The sequence below is a fragment of the Microtus pennsylvanicus genome, chromosome 1 (genome assembly GCF_037038515.1).
Source record: "Microtus pennsylvanicus isolate mMicPen1 chromosome 1, mMicPen1.hap1, whole genome shotgun sequence".
Lineage (NCBI taxonomy): Eukaryota > Metazoa > Chordata > Mammalia > Rodentia > Cricetidae > Microtus > Microtus pennsylvanicus.
The window spans coordinates 149917101-149941307 of NC_134579.1; the positions used below are offsets into that span (position 1 = coordinate 149917101).

At 45.0% G+C, this 24207-nt stretch overlaps 1 protein-coding gene and 1 pseudogene across 1 annotated transcript; one reads left to right on the forward strand and one right to left on the reverse strand.

Moving 5' to 3' along the window:
• Positions 1-1454: 1454 nt before the first annotated feature.
• On the reverse strand, positions 1455-14866 carry Smim17 (small integral membrane protein 17). The gene is made up of 4 exons (XM_075941294.1): positions 14743-14866; positions 8878-9108; positions 6892-6968; positions 1455-4562 (listed from the first exon to the last, which is right to left on the reverse strand). Exons 2-4 carry the CDS (start codon positions 9017-9019, stop codon positions 4452-4454), a joined length of 330 nt encoding a protein of 109 aa, XP_075797409.1. The 5' UTR covers positions 9020-9108; positions 14743-14866; the 3' UTR covers positions 1455-4451.
• A 4733-nt stretch (positions 14867-19599) lies between these two features.
• LOC142860874 (N-acylglucosamine 2-epimerase pseudogene) lies at positions 19600-20907 on the forward strand (annotated as a pseudogene).
• Positions 20908-24207: the final 3300 nt, after the last annotated feature.

Sequence of the window (24207 nt, forward strand, 5' to 3'; positions counted from 1 at the left end):
AAAGTAATATTCCATAACATACGCAAATGGAACATATTTACATAGTTAAAGCAATTTCCATAACAGAGAGAATTTGCTTCTTCCTGCCTCTGAGCCTGTCTGTGACCTCTCAGGTTCCCATATGCTAATGACTTCCTCCATCTTGAGCACTATCCAGTCATTCCACTGAGCCACAACAGCCCCAGAGAAGGGCCACACAGCTTGAGACACACACAAGATCCTTCACATTCTGAGGAGAGCTGCCGCCTGGAGGATGTGACCACCAGAAGAGGTGACCATCTCCTAAGACAGCAGCAGGGGGAGGGCTGTCAGTCTCAGAGCGGGCATATGTGTGAGGTCATGAAGAGGAAAAACCCTATTGACACTTTGGGGTCTAGCCAAATCTAAAGCCAATTCAATCTCAAGTTTTAGTGCAACATGAGTCCCTAACAAATACGTTCTCTTAATGTATTTATTAGTATGCTAATAAATTTAACATATTAACATATTAATTATAAATGTATTAATTATATTATTAATTATATGTTACATATTTTATAGATTGCATTGTATGTTAATTATGTAATATAATTGATATTGTATATTATATGTAAATAAATATATGCTCATTGTAAATATATTAATATATAGCATATAACAAAAAGACACACATTTGAATTGAGTGTCTCTTGTTTACAGCTAATAAAATCCCAACTACAAAACAGCAGACATCTTTTAAGGGCTTATAGGATACAGTTACCCTGAGAGAGGATAAAAGGTAGAGATCACCTTGTATTTACCCCTGATTATTCCTATAACAAACCCCAGAGAGGCCATTGAAAATGTTTTTACATGGTGCAGGAGAGATGACTCAGTGGTTAAGATTGTTTGCTGGTCTTGTAAGAGGACCCAGGTTCAGTTTCCAGAACCTGCATTGTAGGGCTCACTGACTTCTGTTACTTCAGATCCCGTAATCCAGCACCCTCTTCTGGCCTCTGTGGGTACTGCATACCATGTAGTGCACATACAGACAAGCAAGAATACACCTGTGCATATGCACACACAACACACACACAACATGCATGCAATAAATAAAATCAATTTTTAAAAAAGGAAAAAAAACTCTGGATGCTGAAGAGAAGGCTCAGCAGTTACAGCACTGGTTGCTCTAACAAAGGATGTGGATTTGGTCACAACCATCCATAACTCCAGTTCCAGAGGATCCGACACCCTCTCTGGCCTCTGTGGGCACCAGGCAGAACACTCATACACACAAAATAAAACAAATACATCTAAAGAATAGAAAAGAAAATCCTTTTCAAACAAAATAGTGCAGTGGATATATCCTGTGCACATCCCCACAGAGGATTTTAAAAAGAAAAGGACACTCATAGCAATTTATATTTGACAAAGAAACTTTCAGGTCACCAAATTGGCTAAAGGCAATCATTCTCTATGCAACAAAAGAGTCAGAATCAGGTTTTAACTGGCATTTATTGAGTGGTTATTACACGCCTTATGTGCCTTGTGTTTTACATATGTCATTTAACCAGCAAGTTATAATAGCGCTGGATTTGTTTTATTGAATTATACAACTAATGAGTACATAAAGTGAATATTATAAAAATATACTGGTCAGTCAGATTAACAGAGGCAGCAGTTCAAAGTCACATAGCAGGTGAACATGACTCTAGTCTACAAAGAGCAGAGGTTCATCTTAACTATCCATGTAACAGTTATAATGACAGGACACATCCTTGGCCGTAGCTGAAGCTTTGAAAAAATGTTTTGGAAGCAAATATATTATAGGTTACATTAGCAAAGCATAAAGATAAGACAACTCCTTTTCCTTTGGTGGGTGGGGGATGGGGGTAGGGGGTGGGTAGGTGTGGGAGGTTGAGAGCACGCATCTGAGTGTGTAGGTGCTCAGCCACTCATGTGCTTGTGGGATCCAGGGCAGGACATGGGTTGTCTTCCTCCTTTGTTTTCCACCTTATTGCCTTGAGCAGAGTCCTCACCCAACTAGAAGCTTGCGCTTCAGCTAAGCTAGTGAGCCAGTGAGCTCTGGCCACTGTCTCCACCCAACACCACCTCCCAGTTCTGAGATCATAGCACAGGCAGCCTTGCATTGTGAGGATCCTGGGGATTCAGACTCAGGTCCCCGTGTTTGCAGAGCAAGCTCTCATACCCTCTGAGCCATTTCCCCAGCCACGCCCAGCCTGGCAAAAGCATTTCTGAACAAAAAGCAAACTAAATCACTGAACTTCCAAGCACTTAGTAGGAGAGCTACAAAACAGTCACAACAAGCAAAGATGTCGATTATATAATGTCAAGACGTGGCCAAGGTTATACCCAGAAGAACATTTCCATTATTAAATATGTTATTATTGCAAGTACAGAGAGAATTTAAATTAAGTATTCAGCATAAAATGTGACACAGGAAATAAAAGTGGTCAAACCTAAGCACAATATATATTTTATAATTTAATATATTAAAAAATAAATAACAAATAAAAGAAATAATGGATATAAACAAAGCCAAACACTAGATCTTTGGGAAGACAGTAATAAGAACCAGATAAGTGTTTGGTAAAACTAAATATCAAGCAAACCACAGACAAGTTGAAAGGAGAACAGTGACAGAAACAAAAGCAAAGAATCTGTTCAATTATAAAAATAGCGTTCATAATTAAGTTCATAATCTCAAAAGGTCTATGGAATGAGGAACTCTCTAGAGGATAAAAGACTATTATAAATCATCAAAATGAATCCAAGGAGAATTTAAAAAAAATTCACAAGCTAACAATATAGAATTATCATAGTAACGGCTGATAAATGAGTTCCGACAGCTCAAACTGTTCAAACATTGCCTGAGATTCCCCCTCACAGATCTCAGAACTGATTACTGCTGAATTCTTTTAAAAAATAAACAATTTAGAAGATTTATTTTTTTAATTATATGTGCATGTGGGGGGATATGAGTGGGTTATGTACACGAGTGTCATGTCCCCAGAGGCCAGAAGAGGGAGCCTGACCCCTGGAGCTGGAGTTACAGGCAGCTGTGAGCACTGTGTGTTCCATGTGTGACAGGGAGCCTGACCCCCGGAGCTGGAGTTACAGGCAGCTGTGAGCACTGTGTGTTCCATGTGTGACAGGGAGCCTGACCCCCGGAGCTGGAGTTACAGGCAGCTGTGAGCACTGTGTGTTCCATGTGTGACAGGGAGCCTGACCCCCGGAGCTGGAGTTACAGGCAGCTGTGAGCACTGTGTGTTCCATGTGTGACAGGGAGCCTGACCCCGGAGCTGGAGTTACAGGCAGCTGTGAGCACTGTGTGTTCCATGTGTGACAGAAAAAGAACTGCGAGAGCGATGAGCGTTCTCCACCACTGAACCATCTCTCCAGTCAGGGTAAATTTTTTTAAGCTATCAAGAACCTGATGTTTCTCGAGCTACAGAAATTATTTGAAAGCATTAAAAAGTGTAAAAACTTACTCAGATCTTTCAACGATGTAAGCTTAAGTCATAAGACCAAAACTTCACAAAATAGCACCAACCAAAGACATCAAGATAGAGGCAAGAATCCTTACATAAAATATCAAGAAAAATAAGGTCATATGTGGAAAGAGAGTAGATCCTGAAGATGCTATGATGCTGAGACTGGAAATATGAAGATCACGGCTGCTCTTCCAAAAGAACCAGGTTCAATTCCCAGCACCCACATGGTGGCTCAGAACCATCTGTAACTCCACTTCTAAGGGACCCAACACATTTTTCTGGCCTCCACAGGCACCAAGCACATACTTGATACATAGACGCACACACAAGCAAAACATTAAATTGTAATATAATATCTTTAAAAGACAGACAATGGCTCAACATTGACCCTAAGTTGCACATTTTTTACCTTCTCTGAAGAGACGCCTTCCAATTCACAGTGTCTTATAATTAACTCACATTTTTCTTTCTCAGTAGTAAACAAAACAAAATTTCTCAGTAGTACACAAAATAATGTGTTTTTACAGTGATGAGTTCACTTTAAAAAAAATTCCAGTAATAAAAAAAAACTCATACTGAGAAGGTCTATTTTAAAAAATTTAAAAAGAAAAACTCATGAAGCTGGAGAGATAGCTCCATAGTAAAGGATGCTTACTGTTCCTGCAGAGAACAAGAGTTCTGCTTCCAGCACCCATATCAGGCAGCTCACAACTGCCTACAACTCCAGCTGCAGGGGCTCAGACTCCCTCTTCTGGCCTCTGCTGGTACTGCACTCACAATAGCACGTATAGACAGAGAGAGAGACACATAATTAAAAAATACATCTTTAAAATAAATAAATTAAAAAATAATAAACTCATCTCGATGGATGTTTGAAAGGCGTTTCATAATGTTAGGTACCCATGCCTGGTTTCTAGCCAGGACAGTTCCTTAATGTGACACAGAGCTTGTGTTTCCATACAGTGGCTACCGCGGCATTTAAATGTGGAGCATCATGGGCATCCCAGTTAAAACCAAGAACAAGAACAGCACACATACTACCAACACGATGGTTGTCTGCTGTGGAGCTTTGGACCACTCCATAAAGCCCTAAAAGGGGGGAAAGGAAAGAAAGAAAGAAAATATTAGCACTGGACAGGAAGGAGGCTAGCATCATTAACTGCAGGAAAGTAAGATCCTAGGATTCGGATTCTATCAGCAGAGAAGTCGTTTAAGTTTAAAACTGCATGACAGAATAGCCAGATATTAGATAAACATATGGAAACAAGCAACATGTCTGTGTTTTTTAAAAAGGAAATTTCAGAATAAGGAGATAAAATGTTCAAAATATCACTTGTTTAGAAAGCCTTAGCTTTGTGTTACTGGTATCTAGTTCTCGGCCTGACCTGTCTTGTAAATTTCCAACTGTCTATCTCATTGTGTGAACAGATTCATTTATAAATATAACAGCTACCTTGAACTATTTTGCATGTTTGTGTTTTGTCAGAATGCATGTTGACATGTATAGGGGCACACATGTGTATGTATGCACGTGTGTGCACCCGTGTGCATTCACAGGCATGTAGGGGTCTGAAGTTAACATAAGCAATCTCCTTTGGTTGATTTCCACCTTATACATTGAGGCAGGGTCTCTCAATTGAACCTGAGCTTGTGACCTGGACTACAGTAGTCAGCATGCTTGCAGCAGGAGCCCCTAGTGACCTGGAGTCTACAGTTGTCAGCAGCTTGCAGCAGGAGCCCCCAGTGACGTAGACTACAGTGGTCAGCCTCTTGCAGCAGGAGCCCCCAGTCTCCACCTCCACATTCAGAGTACTAGAGTTAAATGCAGGTTGCCAAATCTACCCAGAATTTGCATGTGTTCTGGGAATCCAAACTTCATTCTTCACGCTTTCCCAGTGCTTTCCACACTAAGCCACCACTCACGACCTGGCATCTTAGGCTATACATGACATTCCGCACACATCCTAGTAACTGCCCCTCACTGAGAAAGTGTGATATAATTCCCTCGACATCACTCCTTCAGACCCTCCAGCTCTAAAACGTGGCATCATCCTTGACTGTTGGACCATCTCTCCAGTCCAAGATTTATATGAATTTGCATAAATGTGTGTCTGTGGTTATGTGCACACAAATGCAGTACCCAGAGAGGCCAGAAAAGAGCACTGGATCCCCTGGAGCTGGAGTTACAGCTGTTTGACATGGGTGCTGGGAACAGAACTCGGGTCCTCTGAAAGAGCAGAAAGCACTCTTAACCACTGAGCCATCTCTCCAGCTTCAGATACTTGCTATTTGTCTTAATACTCATACTCAGGAGGCAGGGACAGGCTGAGGGAAGTGAATCACTATGAAGTCCTGATTCATGATGTTTTTTGCTTCTTCATTTTTCCTACGTGAACAGCCTCCACCACACACTCCCACCCCAATAACTGGGCTTATGGACTAGAACTGTCTAAAACCATGAGCAAAAGTAAATCTTGCCTCTCATATCTTGTCAGGTGTTGTAGGATGAAAGCTAACTAATACATTGTTCCTTCTAAAGTACAAGTAAACTTGAAAAAGAATAAAGACCAATATGTATTAACCAATATGTATATCTGTGCATTTTTCTGTATTACCCTATTTCAGTAACCTTTTTTTTTTTTTGAGGTGGAGTTTCATGCAGCCCAGACTGGCTTCAATTCACTACATAGTCAAGAATGACCTTTGAACTTCCTATTTCCTGTCTCTATTTCCTAAACACTGGGATTACAGATAAATGCTGGGCTGAAGATCAAGCCCAGGTTTTCTGTGGGAGAGGGAGGATGACTAGATGAAGGGGATGGTCACATGGGTAGGTGGATGGATGGATGGATGGATGGATGGATGAATGGATGGATGGATGGATGGATGGATGGATGGATGGATGGATGGGCAGGTGGGTGGATGGATAAATGGATGGATGGGTAGACGGGTGGATGGATGGATGGATGGATGGATGGATGGATGGATGGATGGATGGATGAGCAGGTGGATGGATGGATAAATGGATGGATGGGCAGGTGGGTGGATGGATAAATGGATGGATGGGTAGACGGGTGGGTGGATGGATGGATGGATGGATGGATGGATGGATGGATGGATGGGCGGGCGGACGGATGGGCGGGCGGATGGATGGGTAGACGGGTGGGTGGATGGTTGGGGGCAGACAGACTGATTACAAGTGCAGCACTGTGGACAGTTTGTGTGCATAGAGACACATACATGTCACAGGGGACCCTCCACTGTGTCTGGCCACCACAGAAATGTGTCATATCTCTTATGAGAGAGCACTTGGAATGTCTATGTACTGAAGTCATTCCAGGCTGAGGAAGGAAAGGTGGCAGCTCACTGAGATCTTCAGGGCAATGTTTGTGCTGAAAGAAATAATTCCTCCACATACCTGGGAGTCATCAGAGTCATCATCTTCTTCTACCGAGCTCCATTCCTGAGACAGCCCTGTCTCTTGGGAAGACACATCTGTGAAGACAATGAAACAGAGGAGGGAAGAGCTGCTGGTGAGCAACCAGGACACCTCAGCAAGGCTCCCTCGCTCTCCCCATGGCCCCATCTATTTATTCCTATCCCTTGTCTACTAATGACCTGACACATAAACACACACACACACAGAGATTTACACACATATACAAATACATACAAACACACATATACAAACACATATACACATAATACATAAAAACACATACACATATATGTATATGTATAAATACACATATAAAACACAAACACACATATACAAATAAACATGCATACACATATACACTTATATATGCATAAACACACATAAACAAATACACGCAAGCATGCATAAACACAGATACATGTGCATATACACACAGCTATACATGGATACACACACGGTTCATGTCAGGCCTGAATTCAGATCCTGCAGCTGGCTACATGACTTAAACTGGGCCGTATGATGGGCTCCTCCATTCACCTGTCCAGAAGGTAGAAGTTCCCTGACAGGCTTCCAGCCAAGATCTGAGGAGCCCAGAGAAAGAATTGCTCCAGGAGTCTCTCTCCCTTCCATGAGAGAGGCTTCCAGAAAAATTTCCCATATGGTTGCAACCTATGCATCCTTCTCAGTCCTAAATGGAATGAATCTGGCAGAGACTGTTTTGTTTTACGTATCTCAGACTGGTCTGGAAATCTCCCTCTAACCCAGGTTAGTCTCAGACTAATAAGCAATTCTCCCGCCTCAGCCTCCCAAGTGCTAGGTTATAAGAGTCAGCTACCGTGCCCAGCTTAAAGTACACCCTTTTTTCCTCTTACTATTTTTAGGAGTGAGTGGAGGCACACGCTGTAGCACACATGTGGGGGTCAGAGGACAATTTAGGGGTCAGTTCTCCCGCATTGTCCCATCCTGCTGGCCCAGGGGTCTCTACTAACTGACCTCTGGTCTTTCACTCTTGAATTCTCAAACCTACCATTTATTCTGGAAAACAGCTTTAAAAAAAAGAAAATGAAAATAAAAAACCTTCAGCACCCTTGACATTTGAGCTGTGTAATTATTAGAGAGTAGGGTCTGAATTGTTCATTGCAGGTTTAACAACACATTCTGACCCCTGCCCATGCAGATTCTTGGCTTCCCTCTCTGAGGTGTGTGTGTGTGTGTGTGTGTGTGTGTGTGTGTGCGTGCGTGATGTCTCCCCATGAAAAGTTTCACCCAAAAACCCCTCCCTCACTGATCCTGGCCTTGACCAATCACTTAGGATCATCAAGTTGCTAGCACAGGCTTTGAAAGTGCCAAGGAGGGCTGGAGAGATGCTCAGTGTTTAAAAGGACATGCTGTGCTTGCTCTTGAGGATGTGTGTTCAGCTCCCAGAAACTACATCAGACAGACATCTCACAATTACCTGCAACTCTACAGTAGCCTATGCCTTCTTCTGGCCTCTGTGGGTACCTGCACACGATTGCTCTCTCTCCTCTCTCTCTCCTCTCTCTCTCTCTCTCTCTCTCTCTCTCTCTCTCTCTCTCTCTCTCTCACACACACACACACACACACACACACACACACGCTCATTTTTAAAAACTTTCAGTGCTTAGGCATCCCAGCATTCCCTGCTCCTCACTACCCTCCAAGGACCCAAGAAAATAAACCTCCTGGAGACACAAGGCTCACAGGCGAGTGCAAAAACAGCAAACAGGAGAAATGTCCCCTGATCTACAGAAATACGAACCCCCACACGCTTGCTGCATTAAGTGGCTAAATGTTGGGGTGAGTCTCTGCACAGCACAAGCTGACCAATGCAGCATTCCCCGAGTTGTGTCCGTTGACTCAGCGAGCAACAGAATGGATACTCAGCCTCCCCCTGCATTCTCTCCAGAGCATCTCCCTTGCCCATCCCCCACAGGACCCTCTCACCTTTCTCTTCGCTGTCGCAACTGGAGGCCCCAACCTCCACAGCCTCCCAGTCCTTGGGGAAGGTTGGGTGGCAGGGCTTCTCCCAGGCCCGGCTGTCCCGGGGCAGCAGTCCCTGTGTCTGCTCAGTCCTGAGGCTCTGCATCTCCTCAGGAGGAGGTGGGGCTTCCAAGGCAGGCTTACACTTCTCTGTTTCAGTGTCCTGTGCAGTTCCCCAGGCACAGGATCCAAAGCCTAAAGACCGACAGACACATGATCATCTAGTGAACGGTGCTAGCCATGGTTCTGATTGCTAGGAAAACAGTGGGGTGCTGGAGAGATGGTCCAGAGGTTAAAAACGAAGGGTTTATATTGATTCATGACCTACTATGGGAGGAGGCACCGGCAGGAATCTGTTCAACTCCCTTTCTCCTTTTGTGTTGTTTTGTTTTCTTTGTGTGTTGAAGCAGGGTTTCTCTGTGTAGCAGGGTTTCTCTGTGTAGCCCTGGATGTCCTGGAGCTCACTCTGTAGACCAGGGTAGCCTCAAACTCAAAGAGATCCGCCTACTTCTGCCTCCCGAGGGCTAGGATTGAAGGCATGTGCCACCACAGCCAGCCCCCTTTCTCCTTTTTATTCAGTCCAGTACCCACCCCATGGACTGCAGGTGCCTACATTCAGGGTAGGTTTCTCCTAATCAGTTCAGCCTGTCTGGAAACACCCTTATAGACTGGCCCACAGGGTTTCCATGGTGATTCTAAATTGCCATCAAAGATGGTAATTTAGACGACAAGGTTAACTATCATAGAGGCAGATTCCAAGCAGAGTGCTTTGAAGCAAAAAATATTTATTGTAGAAAATTTATGTGGGCTGGGAATTTAATGATACTAAATACTTGTTGCTTACTTTATTGATTGCTGGGATGGCATAAGGGAATGTAAGACACTATCTGCCTGTCTGCCTTTCCCTCTGTTTATGACAAGGTCTTGTTAGATAGCCCAGGCTAGTCTAAACTTACTGCGCAGCCCAGTCTTGACTCTGACTCACAATACTCAATAAACTGTAAAAACTAAAAAATGTAAAGAGACGCTGGCACTCCCTTTCCCACCATGATATAAACCAATTCTTATTCTTAGAGGTAGATTTTACAAGTAAGCTGGCTCAACAAGTGCTGGTGGGAGTGTTTGTTAGCCCAACAATCACTGAGCAAAACCCCACTGCACCATCTGCTAAGGCTAAATATCTGCATACCCACAAGTGATGCTCCAGTCCTCGGCACCCACAGACAGGGAAACGATCCCATGCCCACGTGCTTGTGGAAGCTACCACTGCTCTGTCTATATTTACAATACAAAGATATCCAGGGGCCTACTACATGGCTCAGTGGGTGGATCGTGCTGCACAAACATGAGGACTTGAGTTCAAATCCCAAGTACACACATTAAAAAAAAGAAAAGGATGAAAAAATGCCAGGCAGCACACATCTGTAACCCCTTCACTGGAGGAGGGACAGGGGCAAAATTCCAGGGGCCTGCTGGCCAGCTAGTGTAGCCAAAACAATGAGCATCCACCAGGCTGGCCAAAGAGACCCTGACTCGAAATAAATAAGGTAAAGAATGTCCGAGGAAAACATCCTTTGGCGTTTGTGTATGCCAACATGGGCTGCTGCATGCGCACACTTGCATACACCACACAGAGAAACAGAAAAACAACACAAAGCTGCTCATACTCATAGTTGAAGCTACTGTGTGCATTTTTATGGGGAACTGGAACTGGAGGGCGAGCTCAGCAGTCACAAGCACTGGCTGCTCTTGCAGAGGGCCCAGGTCCAGCTCCCAGCTCACAACATTCTATGACTCCAGTTCCAGGGGATCTAACATCCTCTTCTGGCCTCCGAGAACACTTGCATGCACGCACGCATGTGCACGCGCACACACACACACACACACACACACACAAATACATTTTTAAACAATGCTGTGGTGATATTTTGTTTGTGCTATAGCAACTAAAGCTTGCCTGGAGATCACAGTGCAGAGCTAAGCCATTAGTTAGCCAGAGAGGCCAGGCAGTCGTGTCACATAGCTTTTAACCCAGCACCCGAGAGGCAGAGGCAGACGGACCTCTGTGAGTTCAAGGCCACCCTGGGCTACATGAGATTGAATCTGGCTAAAACAGAAAATAGAACAGAAACAGAGCTCACACATAGGTGGTCTCAGCACTTGGGATCACATGTTTTTAATCCCTGTGCTAGGGAGGTGGAGACAGCAGTGATATAGGAGCGAGGAAGATACGGTGGGAGGAGCCAGGAGCTCAGAAGCAGTCAGTCTGAAGCAGTCAGTCAGGACAGGGTCGTCCCTTTGGAAGAGGTAAGAACTCTAGCGGCTGGCGGCTCTGCTTCTCTGATCCTTCTGGCTCTCACCCCCTGATAGCTGATTTCAATTTTTAATTATTAAGACCAATTAGAATTCATGCTACACAATGCAGATTTTTTTTTTTTTAAAAAAAAAGCATTCCTGCTGGGGCTGGGCGTGTAGCTCAGTTGGTAGAACACTGGCCGAGCACACACAGAGCCCTCAGATCAGTGCCCAGTACTGCACAAACTGTGGTGACACGGACCTCTAAGTTCAGAACAGAGGAAGTGGCTGGAGGAGGACGAGAAGTTCGACTACTCGGTGAGTTCAGTGCAACAGCCTGGGCCGCATGACACCCTGACTCAGAAACAAATCTGTGACGTCAGCACTCTGCAGGTCAGCACAGGGTCTCAGGCTTGAGGCCAGCTGAGAAAACACGGGGCCCACAAAGGGCAAGCGAAGCATTACATTTAGATATCTGACAACTGAAGATGAGTAAATAAACTACCATTCACTTATACAGTGGAGACAGGTGTCGGTTAACTTGAAAGATGTATTTACATGCCTATAAACCGCATGTACCTACACATGTATATGTGTATGTATACACACAAATATATATATCATACATATTTATAATTAAATATGTGAAGGCCCAAGTTAGGATCGCAAGCACCCACATTTTTAAAAGCGGCCAGCCCAGCCGGGCAGTGGTGGCACATGCCTTTAATCCCAGCACTTGTCGCCACCCTTCCTTCAAGGCTAACCTTAATTTAAATGTCACCTCTCCATAAATACTTGCCACCCACGGGTGTTTGACTGGATATGAAACTTCCCAAATAGTTCTCAACAGAACTTTGGGGCTGGATGCCCCCTTGATAGCTACTGATGTCCTTGAGGCGAGCAAGCAGGCAGCATCAAACCAGGCAGCAAATATGACAGCATGATGGTGGAAATGCCCGCACCCGGGATCAGGACGCAAACGCCTCCAAAGGTGGAAATGCCCGCACCTGGGATCAGGGGCCGCAAACACCCCCCCCCCCAGAGCGTTGCAGAAAGCGAACAAGAATAAACTAAGCCAAGCAAGAGTCTCTCTCTTGTTCTCACTTCTGCAACTGAAAATCAAATTGCAAACGCAGAGGACTGCTTGAGAAAAAAGAAACAGCCCCTGCACAATACAGGATAAACAATAGGGAGAACCAAGGACTGTGGCAAAAGCTCCATCAAGTGTCCTTTCGAGAGGAGTTGCCTCGCCCCTTCAGCCTGGCAAACCCACGGGACACATGGTTGTCACTTTCAATTTCTTAGAAGACTGGAAAATTATTTTTCAGATGACATCTTTGCACTTTTTAAATATTTAAATAAAATCGGTTTATTCTAATTAACTCACAAATAAAAACATCATACAGCAGGTTTAAGAAATCCATTCAAACACGTGCCCAGCCCCCAACTCTGTACATCTCAGTGAAGTTCATTTGTACAGAAAGTGACTACCCAGAAGCACCTCGCTTCATTTAAGAAAAGGTTTTTTCACTTATTACTAACTGTGAATTAGTTGGATTGTTACTTATGTTACAGTTTTACTACCTCAATGCCTAAAAAGTTGAATTTACTTATCCACCATGAATTAAAAACAAAACAAATCTAAGAAAAAAAAAGTTAAAACTAGCAAGGGAAAATCAAAGCAGTTGTGTAATGTCTTTCTCCCCCATGTCCTTCCACCCATCCCCCCTTCCTCATCACCTAACATTAGCCCTCTCTTGCTCTCTTTCTTCTGGTTTTTATTTATTTATTTTTGAGACAGGGTCTGCCATTTTAAAAGCCCATGATTTCAAATGTTTAAGAAGGAGACACTCCATGAACCAAATAGCAATGTCAGACCTAGGGTAGACCATAGGGCTGCCAGTTTGCAGCATCTATAAGGGTTGGGGTGCATGTTGTAGGGGAGCTGTGAAAAGGCAAGACCTCCACATGGACACGTAGTGTAACAGGACTAAGGATGTGGCTGGGCGTCAGAGTGCTTGCCTACCATTCAGTCCCTAGCACAGCATAAACCAGCCACCAGGATGCTCCTTAGCAATTAGGAGGGAGAGGAGAGGGATCAGGTCAGGGTGAACAGAGAATTGTGAGACCAGCCTGAGATAGAAAAACGTGCCGTGTGTGTGTGTGTGTGTGTGTGTGTGTGTGTGTGTGTGTGTGTGTGTGAATATGCACGAACACTGATAGGAAACAGTGTTAGACTATCCTAAGATTTAGGTTTTGTTTATTGCTTTACTTTCAATATGAAGCATGATTAATCACAGGTTTAGGCCGAGAAGCAGGGATCTAGAGAAGAAAAGGTACAAGGTGGAGAGGATGATAATATGGCTCAGTGGATAAAAGGCACTTGCTACCGCGCCTGAGAACATGAGTTCAGTTCCTAGGAGAACAAGCTCCCACAATTTGTCCTCTGAATGCTGTGTCCCACACAAATAAATGTAATTTTAAAAAGGAAGGAAGGAAGGAAGAAAAGAAAGAGGGAGGGAGGGAGGGAGGGAGGGAGGGAGGGAGGGAGGGAGGAATGGAAAGGTAGGCAGGAGTCAATGACACAGGGGAAACCTGGGAGCAGAGGGGCGGGGATTAGAAGACACTGCAGATACAGGGAATGGAAGGGGAGAGGGCAAGAAACAGGACCCAGGAGATTTACAGCTCACAGTCCCTGGGGTTCTTGGTGAATTAGAAAGGTACCATCCGCTGAGGGAAAAGGATGAGAGGCAGTGAGAGCAAAGAAAATCGTCACAATATAATAATAATAATAATAATAATAATAATAATAATAAATAACAACAACAATAATAATAATAATAACGGTAATAGAGGCACTGTTTCCCGGAGTGAACGTTCTGATTTTCAGGTCCTGCTAAGCAGTTACTGTTAAGTCTCTATTGCACAAATGGGCAAGGGTTTCCATCACAGCCTCAGAGCTCAGGAGAGTTGGGGCTGCCCCTTAAACCCCCGCACCTGTGGGACCTCACAGCCCATACTCCTGGCCTGTTGCAGGACACACCACACCGAACTCGGGACAACACAATGAAGACATGCGCAGGTACACACGCAGCCAGATTCCCAGGTGCAGCAAGCCCAACAGAGACTGGGGACCTATCCCCCGGGGAGATGGTGTGCACGTGCACACACCCACAAGGGAACACAGACGCCTGAGTGCAAGATTCCTGCAGAGTCCCTTCTCCCTGGTTGTTAAAATTCGTTCGCGATGTACAGGCACCGGGTAAACAGATCAGGTTTAGCAGGGAAAAAAAGGGACCCAACCTGGTTAGACGCCCCCTCCTTTCCAGCCGTCCCTTCCCACGTGGCTTTGGGGACCCTCCCTTCCCAGACCCCAGACCTAGAGCAGCTGTACTGCGAACCCGCCCACCCCAGACCCACGCATGGACACGCATGCACAGTCACACATGAATGCACCTCCCCAGATTACTGCCCACGCCCCCAACCCAATCTCCCGCCCCCTTCCCGTCCACGAGGGTCCCTCTAAGGACTCACCCTTCCCAACCAGACCCTGCCAGGCACTGCAGAGCTGGAGCTGCAAGGACAGCAGCTGCGCAGACGCGGAGGCTGTGGGTGGGAGGTGGGAGGTGGAGAGGGGGAGAGAAGGAGGCGGCCTCTCTCTTCCTCCTCCTCCGGGAGCCTGCGTTGGGAAAGAACTGAAGACAGATCGGAGGGGTGACAGAGACCGCTGGCCTGTGGTGTGATTGCAGAAGAACGGATGTATATAAATATATATAGGCACTGAGGGTCTAGTCAAAGTGGGGTGCCCAGTTAAGGAGCAATAAAGTTGTCACACTCCAGTATGCTAGCTTTCCTATCTGTACAGCCCAGGATCACCTGCCCAAGGAATGACGCTACCCCGCAGTGAATCGCGCCCCCTGAGTCAGTTAACAATCAAGATAATCCCCACAGACACGCCTTCAAATCAAGATGCGCTAGATAAGCGGTTTTTCAACCTGTGGGTCGCAACCCTCTTTGATTCAAAAACCAGGGAAGTCATTATCTTCTGATGTGTGCTCCCTGACGATCTCCTCCCGGGCTCCAGCGGTACTGCCCTTGTTAAAAGAAGGCAGGAACCTGGGAACGGTTGGGTAGATAGAGCCTGATAGACACAGGAGGGAGAAACGAGAGAGCAAGGGGAGAGAGTAATAGAACATATTATATATGGACAAAATAGTAAAAAATTAAAATTAGCATTTATTAAACTACATGACAATTTACCAGTATTATTTCTATTGCATTGTTCTATCATTGTGGGGAGACACTCTGCATTTTGAAAACTAGGAGATGAGCTCCCGAGCCATTCCACTGGCAACTCAGAATATGATCTGAGAAATGAACTACAAAACAAAACCCTCCGTTCGGTTCTCAGCATCTCCTTTAGTATCAAGACGTTAGAGAAAGGGCCGACGAGGGGAGATGTCATGAGGAGCTTACAAACTGGGTTTCCCAAGCATGGACGAGTGTAAAACATAAGGAAGTTGATTAACTGGACCCAGTTCCTGTGCCTGAACACGAACGGGGATGAGAATAGCTCCTGCCTCGGATGGTTACTCTGAGGGTTAAAGGAGTTAGCACTCATTTCTCATGTACAGTGATCACTTAGCAAAGCACCCCACCAGGGACCAGTGAGATGGCCCAATGGGAAAAGGCCTGCTTGCTGCTAAGACCCAAGTTCAATCCCCAGGGCATACATGATGAAAGAAAAGACCCTCTGATCCCACATACATGCAATATGGCACAAGTACACATGCAAGCATGTGAGCACACATACACACATATTCCTCTTTCTTTCTCTCACAATTAATTAATTAACAAGCAAACAAATTCCCATCAAATGATCACTATTTTAATGTTTTCCTTGTGTATGTGGTGTATGTATACGTGTGTAGGTATGCAGGGAGGTGCCTCATCCATACATGTGCTTGTGCAGAGTAAATCCTGGAATCCATCTGTCTCCCTCACCTGTCACTGCCAGCACTGGGGATTACAGGCATATGCTAACATACGTGGCTTTTATATGGGTGCCAGGGATCTGAACTTGGGTCCTCATGCTTGCACAGCAAGCATTCTGCCCACCGAGTCATCTCCCCAGCCCCTATTAGAACTACTGAACATGGGTTCTTAGCACAGGAAGAACTTCAGTTTTGATCTTGAGAGCTCGTAGAAAAAGGGTGTGTATGGAATAATGTCACTGAACTAATTTGGGGGGAGATTATCTCTTTTGGAAAGATAAGAGGGTTGGAGAGATGGCTTAGTGGTTAAAAGCACTAGCTGCTCTTCCAGAGGACCTGGCTTGAATTCCCAGCACCCACATGGTGGCTCACAACTGTATATAGCTCCAGTTCCAGGGAATCTGACACCCTCACACAGACAAGAATGCAGGCAACAAAACAAAAAAAAATAAGTAAAATATCCTGGACAGTGGTGGTGCACACCTTTAATTCCAGGACTCTGGAGGCAGAGGCAGAAGGATCTCTGAGTTCCAGCCCTACCTGGTCTACAGAGTGAGTTCCAGGATAGCTACAGCCTGGACTACACAGAGAAACCCTGTCGAGAGAGAGAGAGAGAGAGAGAGAGAGAGAGAGAGAGAGAGGAAAGAAGAGAGGAAAGAAGGAAGGAAGGGAGGAAAAGAAGAGTGAAGAGCTTGTCTAGAATCTGCACTGTTTTGATTTCACTCAAACTTCAGTCTTTCACACTTCCTCCCTCACCTTTGGTCATGTTCCTCCATTAGTGATAGATAGCACCTTCCTGGCTGCTTACACTTCCATGAACATCATAATACTATTTATTCCACTTATTTTTATTTTGGTTGTTCTTAAGGCAAGGCCTCATTTAGCCCAAGTTGGCCTCAAATTTGCTCTAAACTAAAGGTGACCTTGAGCTATCTTCCTGCTTTCATCTCTCAAGAGCTGGAGTCTTGAGAGCCCATCAATGGGCCATCATTTCTAATGTACTTAGCATTTTTATTTTAAATTAATTCATTTTCCTAAAGCCTTTTCAGAAGTGTAGTGGCTTGAATAAGATTGGCTCCTATAGGCTTGTATATTTGAATGTTTAGGGAGTGGCATTGGGAGGTGTGGCTTTGTTGGAGGAAGTGTGCCATTGCAGATGGGCTTTGAGGTTTCAAATGCTCAAGCCAGGCCCAGCCCCTCCCCCTTCTCTCTGTCTCCCCCCCCCCCAAACTTTCCTGCTGCCTGCTGATCCAGATGTAAAACTCTTGGCTCCTTCTCCAGCACCAAGTCTGCCTGTGCATCACCATGCCTCCTGCCATGACTATAATGGACGAAACCTCCGAACCTGTAAGCCAGCTCCAATTAAATGCTTACTTTATAAGAGTTGCTGTGGTCATGGTGTCTCTTCGCAACAATAAAAACAAGATAAGAAGTAAGTTTGTTGTTTGTTTGCGGTTCTGGAAACTGAACCTAGAGTCTCATGTATAATAACATAGGCAAGCATTCTACTACTGAGTGTCCTCAACCCCCTTTTTAACTTCTGAGACATGGTACCGCTAAATTGCCCAGATTGGCTTTATACTAACTCTGCTGTCCAAACAGCATTTATTGAACCTGTGATTTTCCTGACTCAGCTCCCCAAATAGCTTCCATTACCAGCATTCCCCACCAGGCCCATCCAGAACTGCCTTTAAAAGAAAATTGCACAGCATTCTGAAGTGTAGAAGGGCAGTTTCATGTGCCATGGCCTGAATGGAAATATAAAGACAATGAATTAACCATAGCTGTATGCCACTGCTTGATATGACAGATTCCATCACTAGAATCTTTCTCTCCCCCTTCTTCCCTTCTCTCCCTTTTCCTCCACCCCCCATCTGAGACAGTGTCTCACCACGTTACCCCAGCTAGCCTGGAACTCACCATGTAGACCAGGCTGGCCTCAAACACAGATCTGTCTACCTCTGTCTCTCAACTGCTGGGATTAAAAGTGTGCACCACCATGCCTAGCACTGGTCTCTGCTCTTCATTGTCCTGCTGTTACACACCATACCATGAATAGCTTCACAGAAAGTCAAGAGGTAGAGTGAAAACATTTTGCCTCCAAGAGCCTCTTTCTCTTGCTGGTCGTGTTGTATTTTTCCACGGTAACAAATCATCACTGTGAGTACGGTGACTACATGATGACTCCTTAAGTCTTCCCAGGGGATTAGCAAGTCAGGAGGATGGGTTTATTTTGGGACCCACAACACAATCATCAAACTTTGGGCCATGATTTAACCAAGTTGTGAGTCCTCTAGATACCTTGTCGGGGCTCCATAATTGACAAAAGGCTGATCAGTATAAGGCTAGGATTTTATTCAATTACTCACCTAAACCATTCATTCAGAAAATATTTTTTACACAATTGGCACATACTAGATCTTGTTCTTGGTGATCAGAAAAATAATTGTCTGTGGCCCAATGAAGTGCATGTTCTTTTATAATTTTTTAAAGATTTATTCATTATATATACAATGTTCCTCCTGCCTGTATACCTTCATGCCAGAAGAGGGCACCAGATCTCATTACAGATGTTTGTGAGCTGTCATGTGGTTGCTAGAATTGAACTCAGGACCTCAGGAAGAGCAGCCAGTGCTCTTAACCTCTGAGCCATTTCTCTAGCCTCGAAGTGTATGTTCTTTATAATATATATTACATTTATTTTTATTGAGTTGTGTGTGTGCACACAAGTGCATGAAATGGTGAGCTTGTGAAAGTCAGAGGGCAACTTGCTGGAGTTGGTTCTCTCCTTCCACCAAATGAATCCCAAGGTTTGAACTCGGGTCATCAGGCTTATCATCAATAACCTCTACCCACTGAGTCATCTTGCTGGGATAGGAGGGTGCATTCTAATGACGGAGGTACACAACAGACACATAAAGTAGTAAAATGTAATTCATACTAAAGTCCATGAAAAGGGTCAGTGTAATACTGACTCCAGGAAGTATCTGTATTGATCATTCATGCATGTATGTATGTATGTATGTGCATATGTATGTATGTGTGTATGTATGTATGTATCTATCTATCTGTCATCTTTCTCTTAGTAGTGGGGGATGAGGGTTACTGGAGATGGAACCTGGGACCTCAGGCATGTTAAGCAACTGTTCTTCCACTGAGCTACCACAGCCCAGAAAAGACATTTTAAAGAAGTGACACTTTGAACTGAAACCTAAAAGATAGGAAGAAGCCAGTTAAACAAGAATCCATGGTGGAATGAATCATAAAGACACAAAGAGAGCAATAAAGAGGCCACTGTGGCAGCTAGACAAGGGACAGAAGTGAGACATAGGGGCCCTGCTCAGTCAGCTGAGTGATTGTCACGGGATTGCAACCAACTCCCGTTTCCTGGAGGAAAGTGAATATACAGACAGAGCGTTACGAGTCAGAGGACATGGAGAAGGAACGGGAGGCACTGCAGGTCTGGAAGGAATGAGTGGGACAGGAGCTCGACACTGTGGTCACTTTCTGGCTACAGCACTCCCATGACGAGGAACACGGGGGCTTCTTCACATGTCTTGGCCACAATGGACAGGTCTATGATCACCTCAAATATGTCTGGCTACAGGGGAGGCCGGTATGGATGTATTGTCGCTTGTACCGCCTTTTTGAGCGTTTCCACCTTGCTGAGCTTCTGGATGCAGCAAAAGCAGGTGGTGAGTTTTTGCTGCATTATGCCCGGGTGGCACCGCCTGGCAAGAAATGTGTCTTTGTGTTGACTCGGGATGGCAGTCCAGTGAAGGTGCAGCAGACCATTTTCAGCGATGGCCATGAATGAGCTTTGGAAAGTAACAGGGGAAACACGTTATCAGAATGAAGCTGTGGAGATGATGGACCAGATTGACCACTAGGTGCGGGTGGACCCCACTGGGCTAGGCCGACCTCAGCTCTCGGGGACCCCAGCCACAGAGCCCATGGCAGTGCCTATGATGCTGCTCAGCCTGGTGGAGCAGCTTGGTGAGGAAGATGAGGCACTGACCAGCAAGTACGCAGAACTAGGGCACTGGTGTGCCCACAGGATTCTGCAGCACGTCCAGAGGGATGGAAAAGCTGTGTTAGAGAATATATCAGAGGATGGTAAAGAACTCCCTGGTTGCCTTGGAAGACATCAGAACCCAGGCCATGCAATAGAAGCTGGCTGGTTCCTGCTCCAGTATGCCCACAGAAAAGGTGATGCCAAACTTCAAATGCACATCATTGACAAGTTTCTCTTGTTGCCTTTCCACTCTAAATGAGACCCTGAGCACGGAGGACTCTTCTACTTCCAGGATGTTGATGGGCTCTGCCCCACCCAGCTAGAATGGGACATGAAGCTTTGGTGGCCACACAGTGAAGCCATGATTGCCTTCCTCATGGCTTTCAGTGACACTGGGGACCCTGCCTTGCTTCAAATCTTCAACCAGGTCACTGAGTACACCTTCAGCCATTTTCATGATCCTGAGTTTGGAGAATGGTTTGGCTATCTGAACCGAGAGGGAAAGGTGGCCCTCAACATCAAGGGAGGTCCTTTTAAAGGCTGCTTCCATGTGCCGCGCTGTCTGGCCATGTGTGAGCAGATTCTGGAAGCCCTGATCCACCGCCTCGGGCCCACCCCCGTTGTGTCCTCACTCGCTGACCCCATCTGCGGAGGCTCTAAATAAATCTGACCTTGCTCCAAAAAAAAAAAGTGAGACATAAATTCAGAAAGGCATTCAGGGTCTCAAAAGCACAGGAAGGACACTCAGTTTGATCGTGGGTTCCTTGGGAAGCATTGGCAGAGTACTGAGGAGCGTTGAGAGTCACTCTAATTTACATTATAAAAGTGTTCCCAGAGTCTCTTGCGTGGGGACTGAAACAGAAGGACCATGATGGAAAGACTGTGTGAGAGGCTCCTGTAGTAACCAAGGTGGCAGGAGATGGTTGCCTGACAGACAGTAGTAGTGGAGATGACAGGTGTGGATATATTTAGGATACAGACTCCCAGTGAAGTTGAGAAGGCAGATAGGTTTTGAGGCATAAAAACAAGGAATTAATCTAGGAAGATCGGGCTGTGAGCCTGAGAAACTGAGTGTAGGTAGTGCTTTGAGTGACATCAGGGTTTCTGTTTTGTTTGCAGGGAAACCCAGAATTTTCTTTGTGCCATAAATGTTGGCTACCTGTGCTTCTGTGTGTATGGTCCAGGATATTCTTGGAGGATGCAAATATCCCTAACCAGATGGGTGGTTAGGAGAGTGGGCTCGGGATGGTACTCAAAAAAAAAAAATGCTGCAAAATGACCTCGGATGCTGAAAGTCCCTTTGGATCAGCCCGCAGTGCCAATCCAGTGGAATATTCGTTGTCTGCTCTGCTAAACTATTTGGTGAACTGCACCTGGTTCTAACCCACTTGGGAGGTGGGAGGGAAGAGCCAGCCTCCCATTCAACCACTGAGGTAAATGCTGTCCTGCAGGGCTCAACAGTCATAAGATGTTTGTCAAAAGGAAAAACCTTGCGGAGGGGAGGGGGGACGCTGTCCGCGGTTCTGAAACCAAGCAGCCGCGTTTATAAATGGCGCTGTCCATGGTCCTGAAGCACATGCCCCTTATAGCACAAGACCGAATGGCTGCTTGCTGGTGATTTTATGCGCTGTCCGTGGTCCTGAACCTGGCTGCTTAAGGTGGTTTGCGCGCTGTCCGTGGTTCTGAACCTGTTTGCTTGAGGCGGTTTGTGCGCTGTCCATGGTTCTGAACCATAGAGCTGTGAGCAAGAAGCTGGCCCGGTTGCCGCCTGCGCTGTCCGCGGTGCTGACTCATGGCCCCAGAAATTGCCCCTATCCTCAACTGCATGACCTGACTTTGGTGTTGATTTTATACAGTATAACAGAGAGGCTTAACCTCCCGTTTAGAAACCTTAAGTTCCTATATAGGAAAAACCCTTGCTGTTGCCTGAAAACACAGCTCACTGGGGACTATGGAGAGCATAGGACGAAAGCTAATTAAGACAAAAACTGCAGTCACTTTAAATAGCCACCTTTAGTTCTTAGGACAGTAAGGCCTTACTATACCCACCGTAAGACTTTCCAAAATAATCCTTAGAAGCATGCAGAAAAGGAAACAGAGGTAAAGACCTGACCTGGGTTGAGGCTGTTGATTATCTTAAGTGAAATGGAGGTGGAAAGTGCCCTCATGAGTTCTTAGTGAGTTTTTGGTTCTTAAACTGTGGAGTGGGGTCACAAGAAAGGTATGGTTTCTGGGAGTGGCTCCATAAGTAAAGAACTTGACATGTTAGTGTGAGTACTGTTATTCAGATTCCCAACACCCATGTGAGTGCCAAGTGAGCTTGGAAGCCTGCCTGAATTCCCAGTAGTATGGGAAACGGAGACAGGGATTCCCCCAAAGCAAGCAGGGTAGCCAGACTATGCAAAATGATAAACTCTGGGTTCAACAAGAGGTGCTGCCTTGATATACAAGGGTGGAGAGTGTTTGAGGGAGACATCTGACATCAACTTTGGTTTTCCACATACGTGCACCCTTACACTTACATGCACAGTCAAATGAGCATACACATAACACACACATACAAAAAAAGAGACAGAGATGCAATGGTGAATTTATAGAGGTATAGCATGACTATATGTTACTATGAATATTTGAAAACATGAGCTTTGAGTGGTATTTTTCAATGATAAAGGTTGGCAATTTAAAAATGCTTCAGGTAGCTATATTTTAACATATATCCCACCCTATTTTGTAAAGAGCCTTTATCTTTAGTACCGTCTTTGATGAAGAACAGATTGTCAGAATCTGTCTTGAACTATGTGGGTTCTAAGTTGTGCAGGCTCTTTAAGGACAAGTCACTGGAATAAAATCCACCCACACACTGAAAACTGAAGAATGAATGAATCCGTGCCTGAAAGAACAAGGATTTGGTCGCCAGGAATGTCCTTGCGGAGTGATCCAACAGCAAAGAGATGAGGAGCCTGTGTCCTACAATGCCCCAGAGAGGAGAACCCACTTGTAATGCCGCACTAACACTTTTAAATTATTTTAACTTCTATTGTGGAGGTCAGAGGACAGCTTGAGAGAATCAGTTCTCTTCTACTATGTGGGCTCCAGGGGTTGAACTCAAGTCATTGAGACTGGCAGCAAGTATCTTTACCTGCTGTGCCATTTCACCATCCTGTGAAGCACTTTCTTCTCCTGACTAACTCTTCCATCAAATGGTTGAGTGTCACTATTTTCTCATTTCCAGAATGGGGAACTAGAAAGACAGAAAAGTCAAACAGAGCTACTCAACTGGGTTCAGAATCTACTCCTTCTCATTTCTTCTGCAACCAAATTTTGAATTTGCATGGCTTGTCATACACCTTCTGCATAATAATGGGCGCTCTGATCATGATGGTCAGATGAGTTTATAGTCCTCTTGTACCCTATACAGCCACACAGCTGACCTTGGTAGCACTGTGTTCTGCAAAAGAATAGAGGTGTATGTCTTTCTCCTACAAGCTTTTAACAATCGAAGCATTCTCAAAGTACTAACATTGCTAGGACTGCTTAATAAAATATTACTCAGGATATTAACTCTAGGCCACAGATTCTCCAGGCCACACCACCAGGAACCACAGATTAACAGCAGGAATCTTAAGGTGACAAGAATGTAAAACAGCTTGACACATCACATTCACAGCCAAGAGCAGATAGGAATGGTGGCAAGCATCCCTACTATCCAGCTCACTTTCTCCAAACTTAAGCAGGCTAGGGCCCAAGCTAGATATGTGCACATCAATTAATGCAATCAATCCCCACAGACATACACTGTGTTAGACTGTGTAAGACAGATCCTCATTGAGACTGGCTTCCCAGGTGATTCAAGATTGTATCAAGTTGAAAAAGAAAATTATCCTACCTACCTTTGTACACTTTCTAAGGAATTTGATTCAAATGGATTATAACATAGTAGTACATATAACCAACACTTTTGAAATTTTTATTTTCCATGCAGTTACTAAT

Excerpts from the sequence above, each read along its gene's own strand:
- Smim17 (XM_075941294.1), bottom strand. The coding sequence starts at position 9,019 with ATGCAGAGCCTCAGGACTGAGCAGACACAGGGACTGCTGCCCCGGGAC. Across the intron at positions 6,969-8,877 it reads TTGCGACAGCGAAGAGAAAG|ATGTGTCTTCCCAAGAGACA; the intron begins GTGAGAGGGTCC and ends TTGTCTTCACAG. Across the intron at positions 4,563-6,891 it reads ATGACTCTGATGACTCCCAG|GGCTTTATGGAGTGGTCCAA; the intron begins GTATGTGGAGGA and ends CCCCCCTTTTAG.